Source organism: Echeneis naucrates, chromosome 21, assembly GCF_900963305.1.
Source record: "Echeneis naucrates chromosome 21, fEcheNa1.1, whole genome shotgun sequence".
NCBI lineage: Eukaryota > Metazoa > Chordata > Actinopteri > Carangiformes > Echeneidae > Echeneis > Echeneis naucrates.
The window spans coordinates 8,932,026-8,955,193 of NC_042531.1; the positions used below are offsets into that span (position 1 = coordinate 8,932,026).

The 23,168-nt window shown below is 40.6% G+C and overlaps 2 protein-coding genes across 4 annotated transcripts; one reads left to right on the forward strand and one right to left on the reverse strand.

Annotated features, from left to right (window-relative positions):
* Positions 1-328: 328 nt before the first annotated feature.
* Positions 329-9,756, forward strand: ino80da (INO80 complex subunit Da). 2 transcript variants are annotated; one of them, XM_029530920.1, is made up of 10 exons: positions 329-564; positions 2,286-2,532; positions 2,636-3,462; positions 3,560-3,656; positions 3,727-3,966; positions 4,227-4,336; positions 4,527-4,660; positions 5,535-5,755; positions 5,900-6,057; positions 6,156-9,756. In XM_029530920.1, the coding sequence occupies exons 2-10, from the start codon at positions 2,315-2,317 to the stop codon at positions 7,175-7,177; spliced, it is 3,027 nt and encodes a 1,008-aa protein (XP_029386780.1). In that variant the 5' UTR covers positions 329-564; positions 2,286-2,314; the 3' UTR covers positions 7,178-9,756. The 2 variants fall into 2 exon arrangements, with proteins under 2 accessions (XP_029386780.1, XP_029386781.1); XM_029530921.1 differs by having other exon boundaries at positions 3,742-3,966.
* Positions 9,757-11,029: 1,273 nt separating this feature from the next.
* On the reverse strand, positions 11,030-22,677 carry stk24a (serine/threonine kinase 24a (STE20 homolog, yeast)). Of its 2 annotated transcripts, XM_029530808.1 has the most exons (11): positions 22,201-22,677; positions 17,930-18,160; positions 16,527-16,583; positions 16,289-16,397; positions 15,978-16,135; positions 14,738-14,923; positions 14,493-14,638; positions 14,254-14,386; positions 14,068-14,136; positions 13,733-13,869; positions 11,030-13,258 (listed from the first exon to the last, which is right to left on the reverse strand). In XM_029530808.1, the coding sequence occupies exons 1-11, from the start codon at positions 22,240-22,242 to the stop codon at positions 13,225-13,227; spliced, it is 1,302 nt and encodes a 433-aa protein (XP_029386668.1). In that variant the 5' UTR covers positions 22,243-22,677; the 3' UTR covers positions 11,030-13,224. The 2 variants fall into 2 exon arrangements, with proteins under 2 accessions (XP_029386668.1, XP_029386669.1); XM_029530809.1 differs by lacking the exon at positions 11,030-13,258 and having other exon boundaries at positions 13,729-13,869; positions 14,068-14,118.
* Between the last annotated feature and the right edge of the window lie 491 nt (positions 22,678-23,168).

The following is a 23,168-nucleotide window of genomic DNA, read 5'->3' on the forward strand; positions in this document are numbered from 1 at the left end:
GCCCCGGCGTCTGATTGGCACATGGTCCATCATCAGTGCAGAGCCGGCGGTGTGGCAGCAGGGCTGATAAGTGATTCATATGGAGGATGAGAGCCGAGGTCCAGGTGGACTTCACTGGACCTCTCACTCAACATGTTCAGACCCGGCAAAGTGGAAATGTGCAACACGCAGACTGCAAAGTCTAACTGCAGCGTCTCAGTCAAAGCGAATAAAATGTCACTTGCACACTGTAGGGGCTTTTAACAAAGTTGAATTTCCAATATGGTAGGAGAGGTTGTTGTTGTTGAGCGGGCTGTTGTCATGTCCCCGCAGTGCCTGTAGTGGTGCTGTGAGGAGTCTGCTGTGGATCCAACAAAAATCCTCAGCAGCCTACCTACTGCATGTAATTTGCTCTGGATATCCTATATTTACATTCATCCTTATTTCAAGACACACCGAGGTCGATGAAGATCGCTGTTACTATCCTATCTCGACCATCGACGCGCAAATAGCCTAGCTGATTCTAATAGACATTTCGGCCGTCTATCTGGAGCGAATACGTTACACAGCCCATACCAATTCAAGGTAAGCCAAATCGTATACAGCCTCGGTCTCTATTTCTGAGTGCACCGTTTCGCAGAGGCTTCGGGCGGCCTGGCGTTCTACTAGAGGCCGCTGCTCCGTCGAAGCTAAGAGGCCTCTTAATTATTAGTTATTTGTTTTATATTCTATGAACAGACCGAAATGGCGCAGTGGCTGTAGTTTTGCCGTGGCGTTACACAACACCGGCCGTTTTAAGCCTCGAAGCTGTCTGAAGTGACATGAAGTGCCTTCATTTCATATCGATTATCACCGAGGCCTTCGATGATAGGCCCGAAGCCTCGGCTGTAGACCCTTTGTTTGGCAGTATTTTTGCTTGAAATTAATTATGTCTGTGTACATTAAACCCCCTCGGCTAAGGTACACCATTTATTGTTTGAACTTAATGGTTCCGCATTCTTGTTGTAAATAAAACTAAACTGAAAATAGACCTTTATAGTGTTGCCGTTTGCTTATGTTTCCGTTTCCTGGTTAGCTACCGCCTACTAATTTGTGTTTTTAGCTTTGATAGCGATTGAGCTAACTAGCAAATTTGATATCTGACGTCTTGTCTGTGTTTATGATATTATATTTCTGCCCATAAAAGGGTAAGCCCGTGTTTTATCAATTACGGTACTTGGGTGTTTTACACGTGGGTGCGTTTATATTTCCTTATAATAAAGTTAAAACATCTGTCTCGCCTCTAAGCTAATGCTACTAAGCTATCTATCTGGATTCAAACAGCAGCTGTCCGTCCGGTTCTCCGTGTTTAGCTCAAGTTTCCAAGTCAGGTTGATCGGGCTGGAATAAATGACTCTTTAGTACAACCTGTCCTTGTGTATCCAAAAAAACACCCCAGCTGTCAGTTACATATTGTTCTATCAGGCTCGATTTGAAAACACATGAAGTTATCAGCTAAGCTATCACTGAAGCGGAGCCACCGAAGCTACAATTTCCATTTAAGAGTGAACATTAAAAGCGTCGGGCTCTTTGAATGCTCGTATAATATGACTCATTAGACTTTTAAAAACAGCCTATGTGTTGGTTGTTGAGAGGGAAAACAACCTTTTTTTTTATTGAGTTGCTGAAGTGCTCAGCCACTTCGGGAATGATGCCTACACACTAGGAAGTAGCTTAGTTTTAAACTTTTCCGGCACACCGCCGTCATACAACGTGCCGTTTTGCCACCATCATATTATTTTATACTGCCAGCTGTTAGCAGAAATGGATGGAATAATATCAAGTCATTCTCTGTCGGTTATTTTCAGTGAGATCACGCCACATCACGTGCAAGTAACTGCATCCAGAGTCAGATTATTTTTATTTTTTATTGTTTTTTTTTTTTTAAGATAGGTAATAATGTCTTCAAGCAATTATTCAAGTGTATGTACATTATTTGTTCTTCATGTGATCCCCTAAAGTAGAAGTGTAATCAACTGAATGAAACTGTTTCAAATATTGGATGCCATTTAAGTTTTAATTTGGCATTAACAACCTTTATGCAGCACATAGCTGATACCTCATTGTAATATTAACTTCCTGTTGACTGGACAATTATTTTTATTTATTTTTTTAATCAATAAACTGTACAAGCTGTGGACTGATTGAACACCTGCAGAAATTGCGACTTTCCTTCCTCTTAGCTCTGCATGTGCATGCCTGATTTGCTCTTTTGTTTGAGTTAACAGTGATGTAATTCCTGTTTTTTCTTGACTTTATCCCATCAGCTGATGTTGTCAAGGACAAGAGTCACGTGATGTATGAAGGCAAACACATACACTTCTCAGAGGTGGACAATAAGCCATTGTGCTCATACAGCCCGAAGCTCTGCAAGCAGCGCAGACTAAATGGCTATGCTTTCTGTATCCGGCACGTTCTAGAGGACAAGACAGCCCCCTTCAAGCAATGTGAATATGTGGCTAAATACAACAGCCAGCGATGTACCAACCCCATTCCTAAGTCAGAAGACCGCAGGTTTGTATGACTGTGTTCATTTGTGGCAGATTCTGTTTTGCGATACAGGAAGCATAAGTCAATAGTGTGCACGGTGTTCTGAGGATCTGTGCTTGTTTTCCAGGTACTGTAACAGTCACCTGCAGGTTCTCGGCTTTATCCCCAAGAAGGAACGGAAAAAGAAACACGATGCATTGGAGGATGGAGGAATTGGTGGAATGCGCTCACGGGCTCATCTGGAGTCAGTGGCACTCAACATAACTGTGCCCTCTTTAGCCTTGAAAGCTCCCAATGGTCTAGATGAACTTCCACCATCTCCCCCCTGTACACGCCTGTTACCCCTCCCTGATGGAGAACTCCTGGACCCTTTTGCCTTTTATGAGGATGACACAGATGGGGAGGAGATGGGTACTCCTCGGAGGGGCAACGCCATCAAGAAGAAATTACAGAGTCGGCTGGTTCTCAACCAGAAACTCTGGCATGACACGGACCTCTTCCAGCCACCTCCTGAGCACTTTAATCCTTCTCCTATCTCCCGTGTCCACCCCTCCTCACCACTCAACACTCATCTCCCACGACAACAGCCAGGTCTTCTACAACCACCACAGCACTCCAGCATGACTTCATTCATCTTCCCAGGACAGCAGCAGGGTTTATTATGCAATCCACCACCACCTCAGACGGTCAACTTTCTGCCTCCAGGGATGCCCGCTAATGCAGCACCCAGCCCTGTCCAACCCTCTGGGCCATCACTCAGCAGGAAAATGCCTTTCACTGCTACTCACTTGCCTGTCAGTTGCAAGGACAGTGGCAGTAACAATCAGCGGCATGTGGTTGTCATGCGTCCCACTGCCTTCTCACCTTCTGCCACTTGTTTGGTCAGATTGCAACATCTTGTGCAGCTTTGTGCCAAGAGACACCGGGAACATGGAGACCTCTTTCCACATCTAGGTGCTCCATTTGAATGCATTTACCTCTAGTTTTGAATTCATTCAAAGAGAATTAACTCACCGAAATGGATTAGCTGATCTAACAGGTTCTCTTTCAGGATTGGACTGGTCAGAAGATAGCGCTGATGAGGATAATGATGAAGAGGAGGCAGAGAGATTTGTTCCTTTTCAGACTTCTTGGAAACCACAGAATGGGTTAGTATCCTAGAAGTTTACTTTACTGCATGAAATTTGGCCTGATATTTTCCATCATGACCACTTTCAGCTGTTTCCTGAATAGGTTGGAAGATGACTGCGGTTCCTCACGGAGAACACGGCTCCTTAGACTTTGCTCATACCTCCGGGAGAAATACAAGCACATGTGCAGGCAAGAGAGGGCGAGTATCCGCCAAAAGAGATACCGTTATGCCTTCCGCAAAGCCTTGTTGCACGCTGCCATTAACAACCCTGACTGTGCTGGCCAGCTGATTCAGGACTTTGGAGGTGCCGCTCAAAGCTCTTCAAGGTATTCCAGAAAATGTGATTTTAGTCTGTTTTTAATGCGTTACTGGAGTTAAATGTGTGCAGTGAGATATAAGCCATTTATCAGTAGATACAACTTTAGACAAGTCAGTCACAAAAAAAAGAAATTGTAAATTCGCAGATTTTGGTTTTACCACCAGGATTTGATTTTGATCGTTTTCCACTCTTGTATTTTTGATTTCTTGTGGAATGGCTTTTCTGTCTGTTCTGTTTGCTCAGTCCTGCGGCTTTGTGTCTTTTCAGTGTGGCTCCGGCAAAGCAACAGAACATGGATATAGGGACCTGCACCGGCAGCACCAAGGGCCAGGCCTGCAACAACAGAGCTTTGCCCTTCACACAACACTGCTTTCAGCGTATCCTTTTCACAGATTCACTAATTGTACAGCTGGTTACAAGAAGTGCAATCCTGCCATCTAATTTGGGATCAGTTATCCAATCTTATCCAATCAAATCTAGTAGTGCAAGTTTTTTTTTTGAAAATTCATACCATCTTGTACAATTTGCAGACGTGTCCGTGTTGTTTCCTGAATTGTACCTCTGTAGACATTCTGTTGAATCGTTCTCAGCAGCTCTTTGCTAGTTGCACAGCCAAATTTGCAGATGGTCAGCAGTGCTCCATCCCTGTGTTTGATATCACGCACCAGACACCCCTCTGCGAAGAGCATGCCAAAAAGATGGTGAGGTTCAGCGTTGTTAACAAGTTGAGGATGTTGGGAAATAAAACTTTCAAGTTTAAAGTACAGCTATTCATTCAAATCTAATTTATTATTTTCCATGCTTCTCCTGAATTGTTGCACAGTAGGGAAATAATTAAATAGCAGAACAACAGGCACTAATATGCATAACTGATCAATTATACATAACAGAATAGTAAAATGGATAAATTGATCGGTCATAAATAGACAGTTACAATTCACATTCTTAATGAACAGTCTTTGCAGTCTTGGGATAGAAAAACATTTTTGGCAACCAGTCCACTTTGTGGCCACTTACCTGATGGAAGGAGGGCAAACAAGTTGTGTGTTTGGTAGCAGGTGTCCCCCATGATGCTTTGGGCTTTCCCTCTGCGGTGATTGGCAGATTTTCATGCCATTTTCACTTTCACTTTTCTTATCAGCTGCTTGTGGGCCCCACTCAGTGTGGTTACATGACAGGAAATAAAGTCACAGTATTAAGAAACCAAGAGAGGGAGTCAGTAATCCGGATGGCTTAAAAGAAAAAATGAAATCAATGTTCATATTTACATGAGTGTTTTCAGTGTTAGCCAGTGGTTCAGAATTTTATGTGAATCACTTACCTCAGTAACAGCATGCATTTGCTTTCTAACTGAGAAATAGTTTGGATGATTAATATTCTCAGGTAGTTTAGCTTAATTTAGCATTAAGGCTGTCCAAAGGTAACAAATTCAGTCCACCAGCACCCATGGAGTGCCCTCATTATTAACTAGTCATTATGTTTTCAAATCATTTCATCATATTCTCCTTTTTGTTTGTCGCAGCTATATCTCATGTGGGTTTATGTTGTGATGATCAATGATCCTTTTCCAAACAGGATAACTTCCTGCGCGGGGATGGAAACCGACGAGTGCAGCACCAGCAGCAACAGCGAAAGCCACGTAAAAAGACCAAACCTCCGGCACTCACCAAAAAACACAAGAAGAAGCGGAGGAGAGGGCCGCGGAGGCCTCAGAAACCTATCCCTCCAGCTTTGCCACAGGGGAACCTGGGAATGCCTTCTACAAGTCTAACAATGCCTTCACAGGCCAGCATCAGGTAAGCTACACCTGCTGTCTGCGAAGTTAAAAATTTAATGTGAAGGGACCCAGAATGAAGAACGACACGCTCACTCACAGTCTAATGTTACACAAGTGTGAACAGCTCCTGCACTATGGCCTGTTTTTCATTTCTCTTTTTCAGGAGCCCATCAACACCAGATCTAAGTACAGATGAGCTTCCTGATGATATCACCAATGAAATGGCAGACATTCCAAATGACCTTGAGCTGAACCAGGAGGATTTCTCGGACGTGCTACCCAGACTACCTGATGACCTGCAGGACTTTGACCTGTTTGAAGGTTCTCTTACAGTTCATTGTCATGCTCCACTATGCCTTATAGGTAAAGAGTAACGGCTCTGTGATTTGTAATGAATGAAAAATGTTGTGTTTATGAAGGTAAGAATGGAGAGCTCCTGCCCACCACGGAGGAGGCTGAGGAACTGGTGCGTGCGCTGCAGGCTATGGGGTCTTACCCTGAGTCCTTGGTTTGCCTGACCTCCATGGGAGACCTGGCCCCATCTGAAGGAGTGGACCACAGAGCCATGGCCGTGTTCCCTGGTCCAGTCCAGCCGGGGGCCATGGGGGATCTGCTCAACAGCCGCATCCCCACTGAGAACTTCACCAGCCTCGAGCTGGAGGACAATATACTGCAATCTGGGGGGCACTTTCCCCCCTCACCACCATCTCAGCCCGCTAACCAGCCCCCAACATCGTGCTCCAACCTGACCTCATCTTCTTCTACAGTAGCCTCTTCCACCACCTCCCTGCTCACTCAGACCTCCATGACAGAGCGAACGTTTTCCCGGACACACACATCTCATGTCTTGGCCAAGTCAGATGCGCCCGCGTCGTCTCCCCAAGGCAGCCACTATAGCAGTGAGCATGTGCCATCCCCGTATAGTGACAACATATCCTCCCCCCATGCCGGTTCCTTTCAGACTGACACCCCTCTACTACTGGAAGGCCCTCTCAGCGGAGTACCAGGACCCCCGCGCTCGTCATGGAATAATCTCCCCCTCCCCATCGCCGACCCCATGCAGTTTGGCAATCTCATAGGATCAGAAAGTCATCTCATATCCACTTCCCTGTCCACCCCCCCAGCCACCACCCACTCTGTGACGCTGCAGCCCATGGCGGCGCTCTCAGCGATGCCTCAGAGTGGTTTGACAGGCTTAACGACTTCCCCCGCCCCCTCGTCCACCCTCCCGTCCTCACACGATCTTCTCACCTCCACTCAGCCCAAGCAACAGCTCCCTCAGTTCAGCGCGGCCTTTGGCCATCAATTGGCCTCCCACAGCGGCATACCGAAAGACGTTCAGCCCAGCCACAGCTCCACAGCACCCCCAGCTGGCTTCTCCATAGTTAGTGCCACTGCTGCTAGTGCCAACAGCGCCACACCACCCTTCACTCAAAGTTAAGGAGAGCAAGCGGCCTGCAGTGGCTGCATGATGGTCTGTGGACTCACACTCACGTACAGTCCGGCCGACTGGCTTCTGATTGACCGCCCCTCTTCATCTGCTACATCTGTGCAATGTGGTAATAGTGCACTATTTGATAATGAATTTGCACAACCTCAGATTTCCCTCACTATTTTCGTTGTTGTACCTTGTAGCCAGACGGTTCCTTGGATTCTAAGTCAGTGTGAGTTCAGGCGTTCGATGCCTTGTGGTATTGTCAACAGGGGTCACAGTCAAACATTTTCGATTTTTCCAAGAAATTAATCGGTGAAAGTTGGCAGGACGTTAGCAGAGATTATCTGTGTTGCAGTGCTCAGAATCATAGAATACATAGAAGCCTCAATCGGTGGTCAGTTTTGTTTTGCTTTGCCAGTTAAAGTCCTGTCTCAAAATAATCAACTGTACCCTGCCTTGCTCAGATGGCCATTGCATTCTTTTTAAAAAAGATTATTCCACCTTTTTCATACACTGCTTCTGTCATGCCCTGAAAAACAAGAGTACAAGTTGTGGTATTTGTGACTCATTATGTTTCAAGCTATTTAAATATTATCATGATATAGAATCTTACTGAGACAGATTTCACAGTCATACGAACTTACCAAAATACTTTTAAACAGCTGTTTTATATTGTGTATACTATATATGTGCTCATTTATTTGTTTGCTCAGACGTCAAAATCTCTGACCTCACCATTGGTTGTGGGACTCTGAGTGGCCTAGTAGACACTTGAAGGTAAATATAGTTCCTTAAAGCAATAAACACATTAATATAACTCTAGCATTTAATATATTTTATTGGTCTCATTACATGTAGCTTCATTTGCCGAATCAATGCTGGATCAGGAATATACTTTGGCCTCTACCGTTGTAAGCTCTGTATTTAAACAACAGTATCACTCAACACTAGAGCGTACAAAACCTGGCAATCAGATCAAGCTGACATTTTGTCTGGCGCTATAACGAGTGGGGCTGATCAAGGAGTTTCAGTGTTATAGCAATGGTGACGACAGAGTAATCCAGGACTTTAAGTGTCTACTCTAAATGGTGCTCTCTGGTCCACATGTACAATGGTCTTTAGTGACTTTGCATGGAAACCCACGATAAGATGTTAAGGCCGCACTACCCTGAAAAGATTTAGGATGCGAATTGGCACTGGAAATGAATATTTCACTCATTAACTAAGTGTAATGTGATGGTCTAAACTGGCATTTTGAGCACATCTGAGGGAAAGCACTGTCTGTTTTACTCAGTTTTAAAGTGATTTTAATCGAAATGATGCAAACCTGGGGCCTGGATTTAATTTTTAGAAGTTAATGACTCACACAGCAGTAAAACCACAGCTTTTGATAGGTATATTAGATATTTGACAGCTCTGTCAGACATTGTTGAGTATTAGGTATATAGAGTAGCAGTCTCTATCTTGGGGTTTGTTGGTGAATTGTTGAGTAGCAATGGATTGAAATTGTTCTTTGCGATGTATTCAGTGGAACCTGTGTCTTGTAGAATGAGTCGTTTTTAATGGCTATCAAAATGGTTGTAAGTTCCGTTTGAAGTCGGAGGGATCAATGTTTGTCTGCTGTGTATGGGTTTTTTTTTTTTTGTTTTTTTTTAAACGAGAATTTTTTTGATAGCTATTAAACAACAGGAGGAAGTCTGGGATCACATGGGTCAGTGACCTTTTGTGTAAGAGCACAATAAAAAAACAACAACAATAGATTATGGTCATTGATTCGATTCTCAGTGGTATGAAACATTGGAATATATGCATCGCTATTTAATTTCATTTTGTGGAGAAAAACCGATAAACTCAGATTATGTTGCTTTTTCAACACATATTTGCACAGGAGTGGATGAGGTTGAGGGCGTTTCCCATGTTCCATGTCTGACTTTTTATTTTTTTTTTTTTTTCCTACTCTTATCTTGCTTGGACGGTCATGAAATAAACAGCTGCCATCATTACCAGCTCTGATTATGCTCCAGACCCCCCCCCACCCCGTTTCCAGCTACGAGAACGCCCAGTTCTGTCTCTCCCTTCCAAAGAGAAAACACGTTATGAAGTGTAAACCTGTAGCTTCACCAGAGACGACTGGGCCTCTCAATGACTGCAGTGTTTGTCATAGTCAGGTTGGAGGAAAATGTTTGCAAGGCAATACTGCTGTATCCACATAGCATGAGATTAGTTGCAGCACCAGTTTACTCTCTCAAAAACCACGTAGAACAAAATCAACAGGGCTCGTAGGTGTATGTAACTGCTTGAATTCAGAGATGGTTGACAAATTCCTATACTCATTGAATGTACTGTATTACTGTTTTTAAAGATAGGATGAGCTAATCTAGTCACCTTTTGTTATTGGTCCTTGTTTAATTTGTCTAAGGTATTTTTTGTATACAAAGGTTTACATTTTTATGTATATTTTTCTTGTGTACAAATTATGTAATATGTGTACAAACACTGTATGTAATATCTGTATATAGTGTGAGAAATTTGATCTTTTGTTTTTGGATGTATAAATAAAACTTGCTGTGAGGTATTTGCTGACACAGTTTGATGTGTGTTTTTTGTGTGATGAAATAATGAACAATTTTGGGATTAATGTGTGATTTCATGGATTCCACTACTTCAAATTTAAAGCGGATCCAAGAACAAAAGCCGTTTTTAAAAAGGGTCATAATTTTCCTGCTCTGTCTGCTTTTATCTGCTTTATTCTCCTTTTTGAAGTTTTATCATTAACTCAGAAGTTTAAGTTGAGAAAAGCTCAACTTAAAATGTATGCAAGCACTCCACTTCTCCTGAATGTTACTGGGGTAAGCTAGAACCCAATATGTAGTAAATTTTACATTTCAAAATGAAAACATCTACATTTAAAATATAATATTATTTTGGGTTACCTGTGTAGAACCTAGCCTAAATTCAAAGTGTAACACACTAGTGCAGGAAGGGGGGGGGGGGTTCCTCGAGGCAATGCAGGTTGACGTACGCACATGTTCTGAAATTGAAGAGAAACTCTGTCAGAGAAAAGCACATTTAAAGGCATAAATAACAGCAAAACATTTGATCAAATCTGTACTGGATTTTTATTCTCTCCTTAATCATCTGACAACTTCCAATAAGCCCAACAGCACTGGCTTGAATTAGCAGACATGAATACTGGACTATGAACTGTCAGCAAAGTCACACAAAATGAAATGAACAATTTAAGTGATTGCTATTCATGTTTACTGAAACTCCAACACATCACAGAACTAAACTTTGCTCCCTCTATTACATCTTTTGGGTTATAAAAATAGTTTCATTGAATATATGCCTACTTGTGCTAAGAAATGACTCCTAGCAATCTCAATGCTTTATTACGGAACAACACACAAAGGGAAAAAAATGTAAAATAAAACTGGTGCCATCGCAACGTAATACTGTGACCTTGTTCAGTACCATTTTTTTAAACCAAAAGAACTCTACAAAGTGCAACGCATAAAAAGATGAAAGAGTCATATTAGGCCGTGTACAAGGTGCAAATTGTATGAATTATGTTCTAATTTGGGGTGAAGGGCTTGCATGGCACATTTACAGATGAATCTGAACTAAGCAAACGAAGGTGAAATTAAAGAAAATATGGGATGAGCATGGAAAAGAGTGAGTCTGGTACCTTTTCTATATTTGGTTCCTGCTTAATTGACTTTTACTCATTCAGCTGTATTTCAGCAAAATCAGCAAGCAGGAAAGAAAAAGTTATTTTATAGCTTGAAATTGAAAAACATTCCATTTAAATTATCAAACGAAGGAGAAAAAAAAGAACATATTGACGGTTTGGTAACGTTTTTTTTTTTTTTAGGTCAGATGAGATGAGAAAATTGACATCCCTCTTTCTTCATTATAAACATGAAGCTACAGCCGAGGAAACAGCTAATCTGGCTCTGTCCAACAGTAACAAACTCCACCGAACAGCATCTGCTCAAGAACAAGCACAAACTCAGAATCGTTTTTACACTCCTGTTTAAGTACCTATTTAACAAACAAGCTCAAATATGATAAAGAGCCTTAGAGATGCTGGTAGATTGATTTTGTTGCTTGTACACAGAGCAAAGCTGTTTCTGTTCTATATTAACAATATTAATCCTCTCAGATAAACTAATGCCATGCACTGCCCCGAGGCAAAAACAAATGAAATGAGTCAATTTGTTCTTGCACCTACTATTTTGGAAGGAATGATGGAAATGTTTTTGATCTTTTTTCATCTGTCTTTTGGAGTACGGCTGTAGATGTTTTTTTCTTTCCAATGGCAGAGGGATTAAAGAGAATTATAAAGGAAATCATAACAAAAACATTTGATGCAACATTTTAAAGCTGACACTGTTCATCACAAATACCTCTAGTTCAGTAATCAACATTCCTCCAGTCCTGGAGACGTATGCTACAACGCATACTGCTCAGGCCTACCAATAGCCTTTATGCTGTTGTGTACGTTTATACCATCATGCACATTCCTTAAATCTACAGTCAGAAGCAGCAGCAGCGCCACTGGTCTGAATACTTCCTGGCTTCGTGTTAATATGAACATCTACTGTGTGAGAAGTCTATGTTTATAAGGATTTACTGTACAACTGGAAAACCTCTCACAAGTCCAAATGGAAAGAAACAGCCAGGCAAATCTTACACATGACCAACTCCAGAGTCCAAGCTATGGGACTTCAGGTGGACTTTTTTTGTCCTAGATAGTATGGTGCATACCTGCAAAATACTGTAAGTCCCGTGCTACTGTTTTATGGCTACTTTGTTTATAGTAAAAGGCATTTATTCTCAAGTGCAATTAAAGCTGTAGATAAGCTGAGGAGATATAGTACCTCTGCAGTTCTTAGGAAGACTAACAGAGTCTGCCAATATAAACTATATGATGGCACTGCCCTGTTAATGGAATTTATGGACGAAACCTCAATTTATGTCATCATTCAAACACTCACTAAAAAAAAAAAAACAAACAAACAAAAAAAAAAAAAACATGGGATGAGGCCAAGTCCAGAAATCTAACAGAACTCATCAGGGTTGCAAACAGAGCATCCAGTGTTTAAAACTGGTCAGGGCTTCAATGTCCAGCCACCTTTTTTTTTTTTTTTTTTTTTTTTTTTTTTAAAACAGTCTCCAACATATTACAGACATAGCAGAGAGGGTAGAACCAAAGCAGAAGAAAGAAATGTATAATAAATCAATCGTAAAACACGATAGAGGGCAGCCATTTCCATTCACTGGATGAGTACTTAAGAGTCTTACAACTAGAGAAATCAAAGACCGATACAGAAAAGAACAAGTACAAAGGCAAGGCAATCTCATTTATGGCCATTTTAGTCTCGCAAAATATTTACCTCACAACCATTATCTACAGTTTGTATTTGGCCATTTGTACACAGTGGTTCCATTACAAACGCTCTATTATTTTTTCATGAATCTGTAGAATTAGCCTATTTACAAGTCTGCACAACCACCCTATAGAGCTCTTTCCATCTCCCAGAGGACCCAATCCACTTAAAGCAGGATACCTGAGTTTTCAATAGATTCTTCAACCTACTTGTCGCTCCTCACCGCACATTTCACAGGATACCTCGCACAGCCGCACACACACACACACACAATTAATTAAGCAAGGAACTTTCTCCAAAAGGATGCTGAGAGTAAACCTTTTTGAAGAAACCACAAACTCACCAAAACCAAAAGCTCAAGAGTCCTTGCAGAAAAGATAACTCACACCACCATTGCAATCAAACCAATGTGAAGGAGGTATTGAGAAGGGACATCTTAAAGCAGGCGGCAGTCATTGCGGCTCACTGACTGTCCTGAATAGGAGCCTCTGGTGGTGTGCTAGCGTACAAGCAGACATTAAGTAGGCCAGGATTTGCTTCAAGAAAATGAGCGATGGAGACCTTCTTGGGAGACTTCATCCTGGCTGTGGAGGTCAGAGAGAAGAATCTGACTGCTGCCACCAGGGTGGAAAATTAGAGCGGAAATGGATGTAGCTCCACTCACTGAGCAGCAGCTGTCTGTGGCACAGAAAACCTGACAAACAGGGAAAAAAAAAGGGAAATTTTACCCACTGAAAAGACAATGGCAATCCTCCTATCACTGCTGTTACCCGTCCTGAGAAAGGTTGAACTTCTGTGCGAGACTTTGTCAAACACAGCTCTACATGATCAGACCTGAATAAAACTGGATCAAGTCTGAGCTTTAGTTGGTCAACCTTAGGTATACTTTCAACTTAAAGCCAAAATTGGCATGCTTATATGCTTATGGTTAATACTCTTGGTTTTGAGGTAGAACTGAGCATAAACTGTACCGCCTATACCAACACAATCATCACAACTGTACAACGCAATTTAAAGTTTTTCCCTCCAAAGTCCACTGGTTTACATCCTCTCTAGTGTCTGAACAGGCTGTTTAAACAGAAATAATTTTTTGTTATTTTTCAATTATACAATTTCATGTGATTTGCCTATGAAAAAAAATGGATGTAAATATACAAACTTCAATTACCTCTGAAGTCTCTGCACTAGTTCAGCCACCAAGGAGTCACAGATGCCTGGATGTGTTTCTTCTGCCAGGAAAATGGCCTCCCGTAGCTCTTCTGCGACCTCTGGCTTGCCATTACTTGTCCCTCCCTTTTCTTTCAGCTGCAACCGTGAGAGATTTTAGATAACACTGTAACATAATTATCTGTCCAAAAACTATATTTGCAGAATAGTTTCCGATGATCTAATTCGGGCTGAGCAGTAATGGGCTTTTACATTTACTTCAATACCTTTGTTATGAATTATCAATGCCATGATTAGGATTTTTAAACATTTTGGGAAGATTAGTGAAACGGTTACCTCGGTAAACAATGGAGAAAAGATTGATGATAAGCTTTGTGACAAAGGCCTCTTTGGACTCTCCAGCACCTGGAAAAGAGATTTTAAGGTAAAGACCTCTGACACAGAAAGACTAGGCCTTGCCATTAAGAGATGCTTAAATAGTCATCTAAATATTTTCCCTCTACATCTGGTGGATGCTCTGACCTGTTTCCTTTCAAGCTCAGCAGGCTGTGCTGCTCCATTCTGAACCTTTTTAAGGTCCTTCTCCCTGATGGTATTGAAAATCCAGTCATCATTACCAGCGTCATTGCTGCCAGAAGCTTGGTCATCTTGCTCCCTATAGTGACAGTGAATTTTAAGAATTTCAGCAATTACACAGAGCTGCTTTTCTTCCAGGGTGCAAATTTGCACATAACTGGATGTTGATGCTGCAGACAACTTACTCGTCAGATTCATCAGAACTGGATTCATCCCGAGACTGCTCCGATTTCCACCTCTTATATCTGTCGATTAGCTCTGTCAGGTAGGACGTCTTTTTGGAATGCCTTACAATGTACTTATGTTTTAACAGCTCTTTGGCAGTTGGCCTCTGAGGAAAACACAAAACAAATAGAAAACATGCACTCTTCTTCTTTTATGTTCATGGACTTTTATTCCATATAATAGAACAAGAGTCCTTTAAACTTACAAAACTGGGCTCCTTATTTAAACAGGCTTCAACAAATTCTTTAAGTGGTTTACTGTAGTTTCCTTCCAGTGTTGGGGGATTGTTTTTTGGGATAAGGAATAAAACCTTCATAGGATGAAGCTCAGAGTGGGGCGGCTCTCCTTTCGCCAGTTCAATCGCTGTTATTCCTAATGACCAGATGTCTGCCTACAAAACAAAAGAAACACCAGGAAATAAGTTGAAAATTTCAAACAAACAATATTGAAATATACTTTTATTAAAGCCGCAGAATCTCACACACTTCTTTAAATGAATGAACACAAATGTGTGTTCTGACACAGTGCTCTGGGAAATGTCATTAAAACTGGGTGACATCTACTGCATGGGTGTAACAGAGGAAGCTCAAACTGAAGACAGAAACTCATTGGTTGTTTTAACAAACCACACTGACTCATTTTGTGGTTCTTCCAAATACATGAGCTTGTATGTAATTTCTAATCTAGACAGCCTATCTTCTTGTGACAAAAACAAGCACACAGCAGTCAACAGAGCACTGAAACAAAGAATCCACTATGCTGGAGATCACAACTAATTTCACACAAAACTTTTCTCTTCAGCACCAAAGCCAAACAAAAGAATGGGATTGTAATGAAATCAAGTTTCAAGTTAACACTTTGTTTTTGTATTTTGATCAGAATCACGTCAAATTCATTTTTGCATATTAGCATTCTCAAATTTCCATCCCTAGTAGAGAGCTGGTTTAACACCTGAATAAGATACAATATTGACACTGCATGGTCAACATTTTCTGAATTATATTTTCTCTCTCTGTGTGGGCTGTTTGTACTGTTGCTTTATTATTTGATGGGACAATGAATGGTGACAGAAAATTGGGCACAGACAAGAGGAAACAGTGGAAGTAAAAGTAGTTTCTTTTTGATTTGGGCCTATTCAGAGACAGAGGCACACCCACCACAACAGTGTTTGCCAGCTGATGTCATGAACTGACATTAAGCTTTGCAAACCGAGATGACCACAAAAAAAGTGATGCAGCGGTCAGTCCCATAGATGCTTTACAGCTGCATGTGCAATAGCTTGCAGTGCGTGACCAGATCAAGTTTCCTAACCTCACTTTTACAAAATGACTGACAGATGACCATATACATTTTAAACTTGCATTTGCCTTTGTCACATAGCACAAAAATTCTTTTCCAGTACTAAACTTGACTGTGATAACAGGACATGCAAAAATAATTCTAACCTTTGAATCATAGGCAGATTGCTTAATAACTTCAGGTGCCATCCAGAAAGGTGTTCCAACAAATGTGTTCCTTTTTATCTGCGTGTCTGTCAACTGGCCAGCCACTCCAAAGTCTGCCAGCTTCACATCACCTTGTTCTGACAGCAACACATTGGCAGCTGTGCAACAGATAGACATAATGCAACAAGCTTCATACGCTGCTTTTGAAACCATTAAGATTATAAATGAACATTTAGAATTTCGTAGAGATAAAGAAATTGCCATTGTCTTAGCCATACTTAAAATAAGGCGATGACATGTGCCACTGTTACCTTTGATATCTCTGTGGATTTTCTTTTCAGAGTGCAGATACTCAAGTCCTTTAAGGATCTCTCTCAGGATTGTAGCTATCTGAGTTTCATCCAGCGCACCTGGTTCCAGCTGGAATGAAGGATAAATAAGAGAATAACAAGTGACTTGAACAGGTGACACATATTTTTACACTGTATTTTCACAATAATAACAAAAATGGAAAGTTCAAATCATCTTAAAATTTATTTCCTGACTTACCAAATCAAGGGCTGATCCTCCACCCAAATATTCCATAATAATCCATAACTTTGTACCCTGAGAAGTAGATCAGCTAGTCAGTCTGGATCATGGTCACAGTTTGAGCAGATATTTCTACTGATTAATTAACAGCTTTTATTTGTAAAAACATATACCAAAATAAGTCTCTGGCTCTTTTGTAGGTAACAACTCTTATTTTTAAATTGTAGTTGTTTTATTAAATACAAGAGGCACGATTAATGCACAGGTGTTGCATCTGTGTTGCATCTGCAAACATGTCCTTGTTACTTTATGTAAAAAATCATTAGGGAAAAAGATGTAAAATAACAGCACATCTCCCTTTTCCAGATTAATGACTGAATCACATTTTTATCTGAAACCAGCTGAGAAGCTTTGAGTAACACTTGTTTCCTGCAGTTTGACTTCTCAATTTGTGTGTTTTTATGCATGGGGGAAAAAAAACCCAAACATTTTAATGCAATTTGCCTCCTGTACTATTTTTATTATTATTATTATTATCATCATTTGTTTGTTTATTATTGATGCTTGTTTGTTTAAACCTTGTTTTCATTTTCATCTGCGGAAATTCTCACTGACAATAAATAAATTGTGGCTACCAAAAAACAATAACAAACAAAATTAATATTAAATTTACAGAGCAAATGACTACCAGTGTGTATTTTTTACAAAAACATGTAAATACATACATACATTCAGCATAATTAAGCCTTAATTCTCTCTTTAAGCCAGCAACAAACTTGAACTAATGGACCAGCATGTCTCTCCTTACAGCTGCTAAGTACCACAGTAAATGCTGTGAGAGGCACTCTAAGCACCATCACATGTAGGGTGAAAATCTATTGAAGTTACAAAATATGTTTTGCGGCTGAGTTGTGCTGTGGACACACCTCTCACAATGGACCAAAACAAATGAAGCATTTTGCTCGAGCTTTTTGTCCTGCTCTGGCTTGGGTTATTCACAGGGCTGTAAAGGTTTCAGAGAAGTACATTCATGGCAGATGAATATCATATAATGCTGCACTTTTTATAAAAGGGACTATAATTCCTGCCCTATTTACCATAGACATATGTATATACACTGATATTAAAGCTCAGTGTCAGCACATGGACCTTAAAGTCAATGTGTAATTTAAAATCCAATAAGCTGTAGCAAAGCTCTAAAGGAGCAAAAAAATTGGCATTGTGCAAATACTCCGGTTGTTCTCCAGCGATGTGTCATTTTACTTCGACAATACTTGGTCCATTGTTCATATGCATTATTTATTGACCTACATTGCAGTCAATGCAAGAGACTTGCAGGAACATGCTACTTACAAATGTACTTAAGCATAGACTATTCAAAAGTTCACTAAATTGTGTTGTTTTCTGATGTTTAAACTTACCTTGAGATATGATCCAAAATACTTGGTGATAAACGGACTGTCACACTGGCTGAGAACAGTGATTTCCTGTTGAATGTCCTCAATTTCATCCTCCGCCTCCTCCAGATCGATGATTTTAATCGCCACAACTTTCTGAGTCCGATTGTCAATACCTTTAAAAACTTCACCAAAGGAGCCTTTTCCTATCCTTTCCAGCTTGGTAAAAAGTTCCTCTGGGTCAGCTCTGAAATTCTTTGTGACATAGAGAGAACAGAGTGCATTTTAAATAATAATGAACCACATCAAAATGCCAGTTGTACAAATACAAAACCAAATGTGTAATGCAAAAGTACAGCAGAAACTAAAACGATAGTCACGCAGTCATTACAGAGGCACATACTTCTACATACAAGCACAAAGTAAAATTAACTAAAATTATAATATTCAAAAGAAGGAAAGATTTTTTTTAAGCATAAGGCATCATATATTATACAACACATACAAACATCTGGACAAAGAGTAGATCTCAAGAGAGAGGGCAGTTGGTGAGCAGTAGCCTCTTAACATCTTATACATTGTGATGAAATACTGTCTTATTGTGAGTTGCTTGAGTTTCAGCTGGGTTGCAGCCAGGAGGATAGGTATGAGTGAAAGGGGAGCGGAGGCTGATGAACGTGATGAAGACCACCAGAAACTGAAGAGATTATTATTACTTTTTTAAAAGGGTTATATAACCTCAATTGTGTGGAATTTTATTGGTTATTTAAAAAAGTACAGAGTAGGAGATTAAGCAGGTCTGCACAATATGTTAGCAGTTTGTGCCAACCAAAATGGGAAACACAACAAATCTTTTCCATCCCACCAAGCACACAGAGTCTGACAATGTAGTGCTAACATTGGTCAATTCTTTGGCAATTAGCGTTGCTGGTTGACTCCAGGTAAGATGAAAAATGATGATAATAAACTCTACTCTTTCAGTTTGTAATTTTTCTGTTGTGTGTAAAATCAAAGACCAGGATGAGATTAAAGGCTGTGACATCCCCCTCCTCAGCCAAGACAAACTATATATAACTGTTTTCATGGGCTGAGTGGTACAAATCATGATGTGAAAACCCAGTAGGAACTCATTCCTGTTGAATCCACCTTGTGCTTCCCCCTCTCACAATTGTGTGTGTTTGGAGTTGTTTAATTAAGCACCTCGAATAACTAGTGCTCAGTGGAGAATGAGTAAAAATGTCCTTTCCAGTCTCATAATAAGCCCAATGCTTTGCTCATTCAGTGCGTTTTCTGCAGCAGGTAATTCTGTATACCACTTTAGATCCTTCATTCATGAATGGTTAGTTGTTCACCAATGCTGCTTTGTTCATGCAGACGATATTCAGCAAGTTCTCCCTCAAAAACATCCGATGCCTTATTGACATGCTTGAGGTGTAATGCTTCTAAGTGCCCCCTTAATTAGTTTCGTCTCATAGTGCCAGCGGCCCAAGTTTTCAGACATAAAATACACAACAGTCCTTATCCTCTACTGCATTCACTATTATCACAGGAGCAGGGGTAAGCATTTTAAAATCTAGATTTTTGAGAGATTACTGTCTGCTGTACACGGTGTCCAGTTTGTCTTGAAAGCATCAGTTAAATATCTGTTCATTTTATGAACCTACAGACTTCTCTGTATTAATAGCTACTGTGAAAGCATTTACTATGTTTACTATTCTGTCATGACAAAGATTCCCATGTCTAAACATTCACATTTCCCCAATCTGGTGGTGCACCCAATTTGTTATGCCTCAACATTTATCATTTGTTGAAGAACCTGCCTTTACATATTTTACACTCTGTGCTTTACATCTTGAACCAGACCAACTTTTTTTTTTTTAAACCCTCTCAGTCTTAACTGTGTGGCTTTCAGTGACATTTTAATCATGATGCGCTGCAACATAGAAGTAACTAAGGCTTAATGATCTCTCCATTAAAGGCTAAACAGAAACTCTGGGACTACAAACTGGCTGACTGGACTAAATGGCTTATTTCCACAGCAGCAAGGAGATGTAATAGTATTCAAGTGGGCCACTTAAATTTCCATTCAAGCATAGCATTTATTTGTGTAATCTGACTGAGCAGGGTTTGCTATGTTATAATTTTCGTGAGTAGAAGTTGCACAAAAACAAGTCTAAGCTATTTTATTGACACTGTGTATTTTAAATCAATTAAAAAATATAAATGCAACAAATTTTAAACTTGGTTTAAAAGTAAAGAACGAAACAATTCTGACTGATGCTTAATTTACCAGGTAACCCTGGCCTAAAAGGATGATCTGTTGGCTCAGATAACATATTGCTTTAGAGCCCCTCAAGAGAATAGTTTCCTGTAAAAGGGCTAATGCATGGTGGTCAAACCAATATGGAAGGGGAGATGAGCAGTTGCACTCTGCAAAACTGAAGGGGAGGGTGGGGGTGCTGCATTTGACAGCAAAGGGACTTTACATCAAAGACAAAGTGGCAGGGCAGTGAGGAATAAAGTAAAGTAGAAACAACACAACCAAAATACTATAATAACACTGGTGTGGTCAGTCATCCAGGTGAAAATTATAGTGTCATGGTTGACCTGTATGAAAACAAAGGAAAAACAACAAGGGCACTGTGACCACAGACTACACATGATGGGAATGTACTTGACATACACACAGTCAGCAGGTTTACTGCGACAGCTAAAGCTCCCTGACCCTCACACTAAAAGCATGTGTTTGATTGTCTCCCATCTGCACCATTCAACTGTGTAGTCAATTTAATCCATTAACCAAACCTGTACCAGTTGTACACATGACTATAAATTTTTATATACCAAGAAAATCAGCCATGTCGTCTGCTCTTGATGGAATAATGGTTGTCTTGTGAGGAGCCTGGCGTGGCCTGCTTAACATAATCTCATAAAATAAAGGTACATGCTGACTGTCAACTAGTGCCCCTTCATACCCTTTTATAGAAGGCTATCTAGAAAAGTAAAATAAGTCATTGAGCCAATATTTCATTAGCTGCCGATAAAAATCCAAGAACACGGCATTAACCATTTGACTAAATGTCAAAAATATGGGTGAAAACTGAACGGCAACGAGTCAATTAATTGATTAGTCAACCAAAAGAATATGAAAGAGCAACTGATTTCTTAGACTAAATTACTGAATATACTAATGATACACAAGTGCTGATACTGATGACATAAGAGGTTAGTGTTGAAACAATTAGCTGATTTATTGATTAGTGGCTCCATAACAAAACAACTGTGTTATAATGGTCCTCACTTTTGAATGTTCGAAGTGACTGCATTTCTTTGTTTTATAACCTGTTACATGAAATATATCCACTCAGAACACACGGCCTTGAAAATGAGTGGTTATTATTTTCTCACCCATAGAGCTGCCAGATTAATCGGACATCACTGTTGTAGGACACCTGCCCCCCCACCCTATATAGCTGTAAATCCCAATCTTTAGAAAATACAGAGCATCAAAGCTTTAAATTCCATCACTTGGTTTCCATTATTTCCCAACTTTCTGCACCAAATATTAACAACAGTATTCAACTCAAATGAATATTGACTAAAAGCATCGGTTTTGACAGCAACCCAAATCAAAAGGTAATAAGTATACTGTGGCACAGATCGTTATGACATGAAGGAGGTGAGCACATAGTGGACTGCATGTTGAGCATCAGTTCAGGTCTCAGATAAGACAAGACCTGATACGACTCATCAAAGAAAAATCTATCAAATTGTAATTTTTATAAAAGCCAAATTGGCTTTGCATTGGTATGTTTCCGTGCTCTATTAGATTTGGACCCTGATTTTAAATGTCAAACTATTACGTTTTGCATGTCTCATGCAAAACAGCAAAAGTGGCTGAAGTCAACTTGCGGGCTAGAAATTGCGATGGCTTATTTATTTTTGACAGTTCTAGTTTCGGAGTAAGGTCGATCATGATAATGAAGAGCTTATTGTTTGCCAGCCCGCTCGTCAATCAATAACCTGAGATTAAATGACGAACAAGATGTCAGCCTTCACTGTCGATACATCAGCTCATCTGCGGTCTGGAAATAAGTGCATTATTGCGGAAAAGCAAAGGTTGACAGTGAAGAGGATACTGATGTCCTACTCTCATAAGACAGGATAAAGTTATTTATGGGACGGTATTTTAACTTCCGAGGAGACAATGTAAAGCAAAACGTGTCGGAGGCCCGGAACAAATGAACTTGCCCTTAAAAGTAAGCTTTTAATAAGATAACATATAATGTATTTACCTGAATCCCCGGCAGTCCGCTCTGAATAGGAGAGTGAGCCATAGCGTCAGCTCGGCAAAGATGACGCCTTTCCTCGTCTCTTCTGCTCGCCTCGCCGGAGGTCCACTTCGTGTTTCCGCTCACAAACTCCTCCGCAGTGCAAAGCTTGTTAATGTATGAAAAACGTCGTCGTGGCCCGGCTTCGAAAGGAATTAGCTCGACTCGTCGGCTCGTACTTCGAGCTGCCTGCCCTCTCCTCACTCGCCTTCCGCAGTTAGCTAACGTTAGCCTGGCTAGCTAGTTTAGCAGCTAGTTAGCAAACAGCTGAGTAATATTTTCTTCAGAAGCGGTCTCTCAGCAAGTGGCTGACGGCTCTCCGCTGGTAAGATGGGGATTTGGTCTGAAATAGTCGCACGGGATAAATAAATGCACACAGTTATATAGTTGTATCGCTTGTTATTCTATTCATCACTTTTCTCGGTCGCCCGGCGCCATCTTGGTAAATGTCATTTTCATTTTTCCGAGGACCAATCAGAGGAGACCGTGCACGTGTCGTCATCCGTAAACCAACATACGTCACGTTGGGGGTAGACGCTCACACAGGTGCCCCACACGAAGCAAATGAAAATCAGAAATAATTCACTTTAAAAGTACTCAAGAAACTGAAATCTGGTGCTGCTTCACCTTTACGCTCCTTTACTTTCCAACATGACACAAACAGCTCGTTGTTGTAGCTTTACGAACACAAAATTGGCTCAGCAATGGGGAACTATATTGAAATGTATGTATGTTGATACTTGTGGCACGAGATATTGAGCTAAAACACCTGGTTAATATCCACACCGCTAATCTAAATAAACTATTTGCAATGATCTCTAGCTCTGAAATGGATGTTTAATTTGTTTTTCTGTCGGGACAAATTCATACACTACAGGTCTTCAGTGACCAGGGAGGCTGAAGTGAAGAGCCATCATAGAATGAGAACTTTT

Coding starts and splice junctions, on each gene's coding strand:
- ino80da (XM_029530920.1), top strand. CDS start 2,315: ATGTATGAAGGCAAACACATACACTTCTCAGAGGTGGACAATAAGCCA. Junction 2,533..2,635: donor CCTAAGTCAGAAGACCGCAG/GTTTGTATGACT, acceptor CTTGTTTTCCAG/GTACTGTAACAGTCACCTGC. Junction 4,337..4,526: donor CACACAACACTGCTTTCAGC/GTATCCTTTTCA, acceptor GTACCTCTGTAG/ACATTCTGTTGAATCGTTCT.
- stk24a (XM_029530808.1), bottom strand. CDS start 22,242: ATGGCTCACTCTCCTATTCAGAGCGGACTGCCGGGGATTCAG. Junction 14,137..14,253: donor CTGAGCTTGAAAGGAAACAG/GTCAGAGCATCC, acceptor TCTCTTTTCCAG/GTGCTGGAGAGTCCAAAGAG. Junction 13,870..14,067: donor TTTCTCCATTGTTTACCGAG/GTAACCGTTTCA, acceptor TCACGGTTGCAG/CTGAAAGAAAAGGGAGGGAC.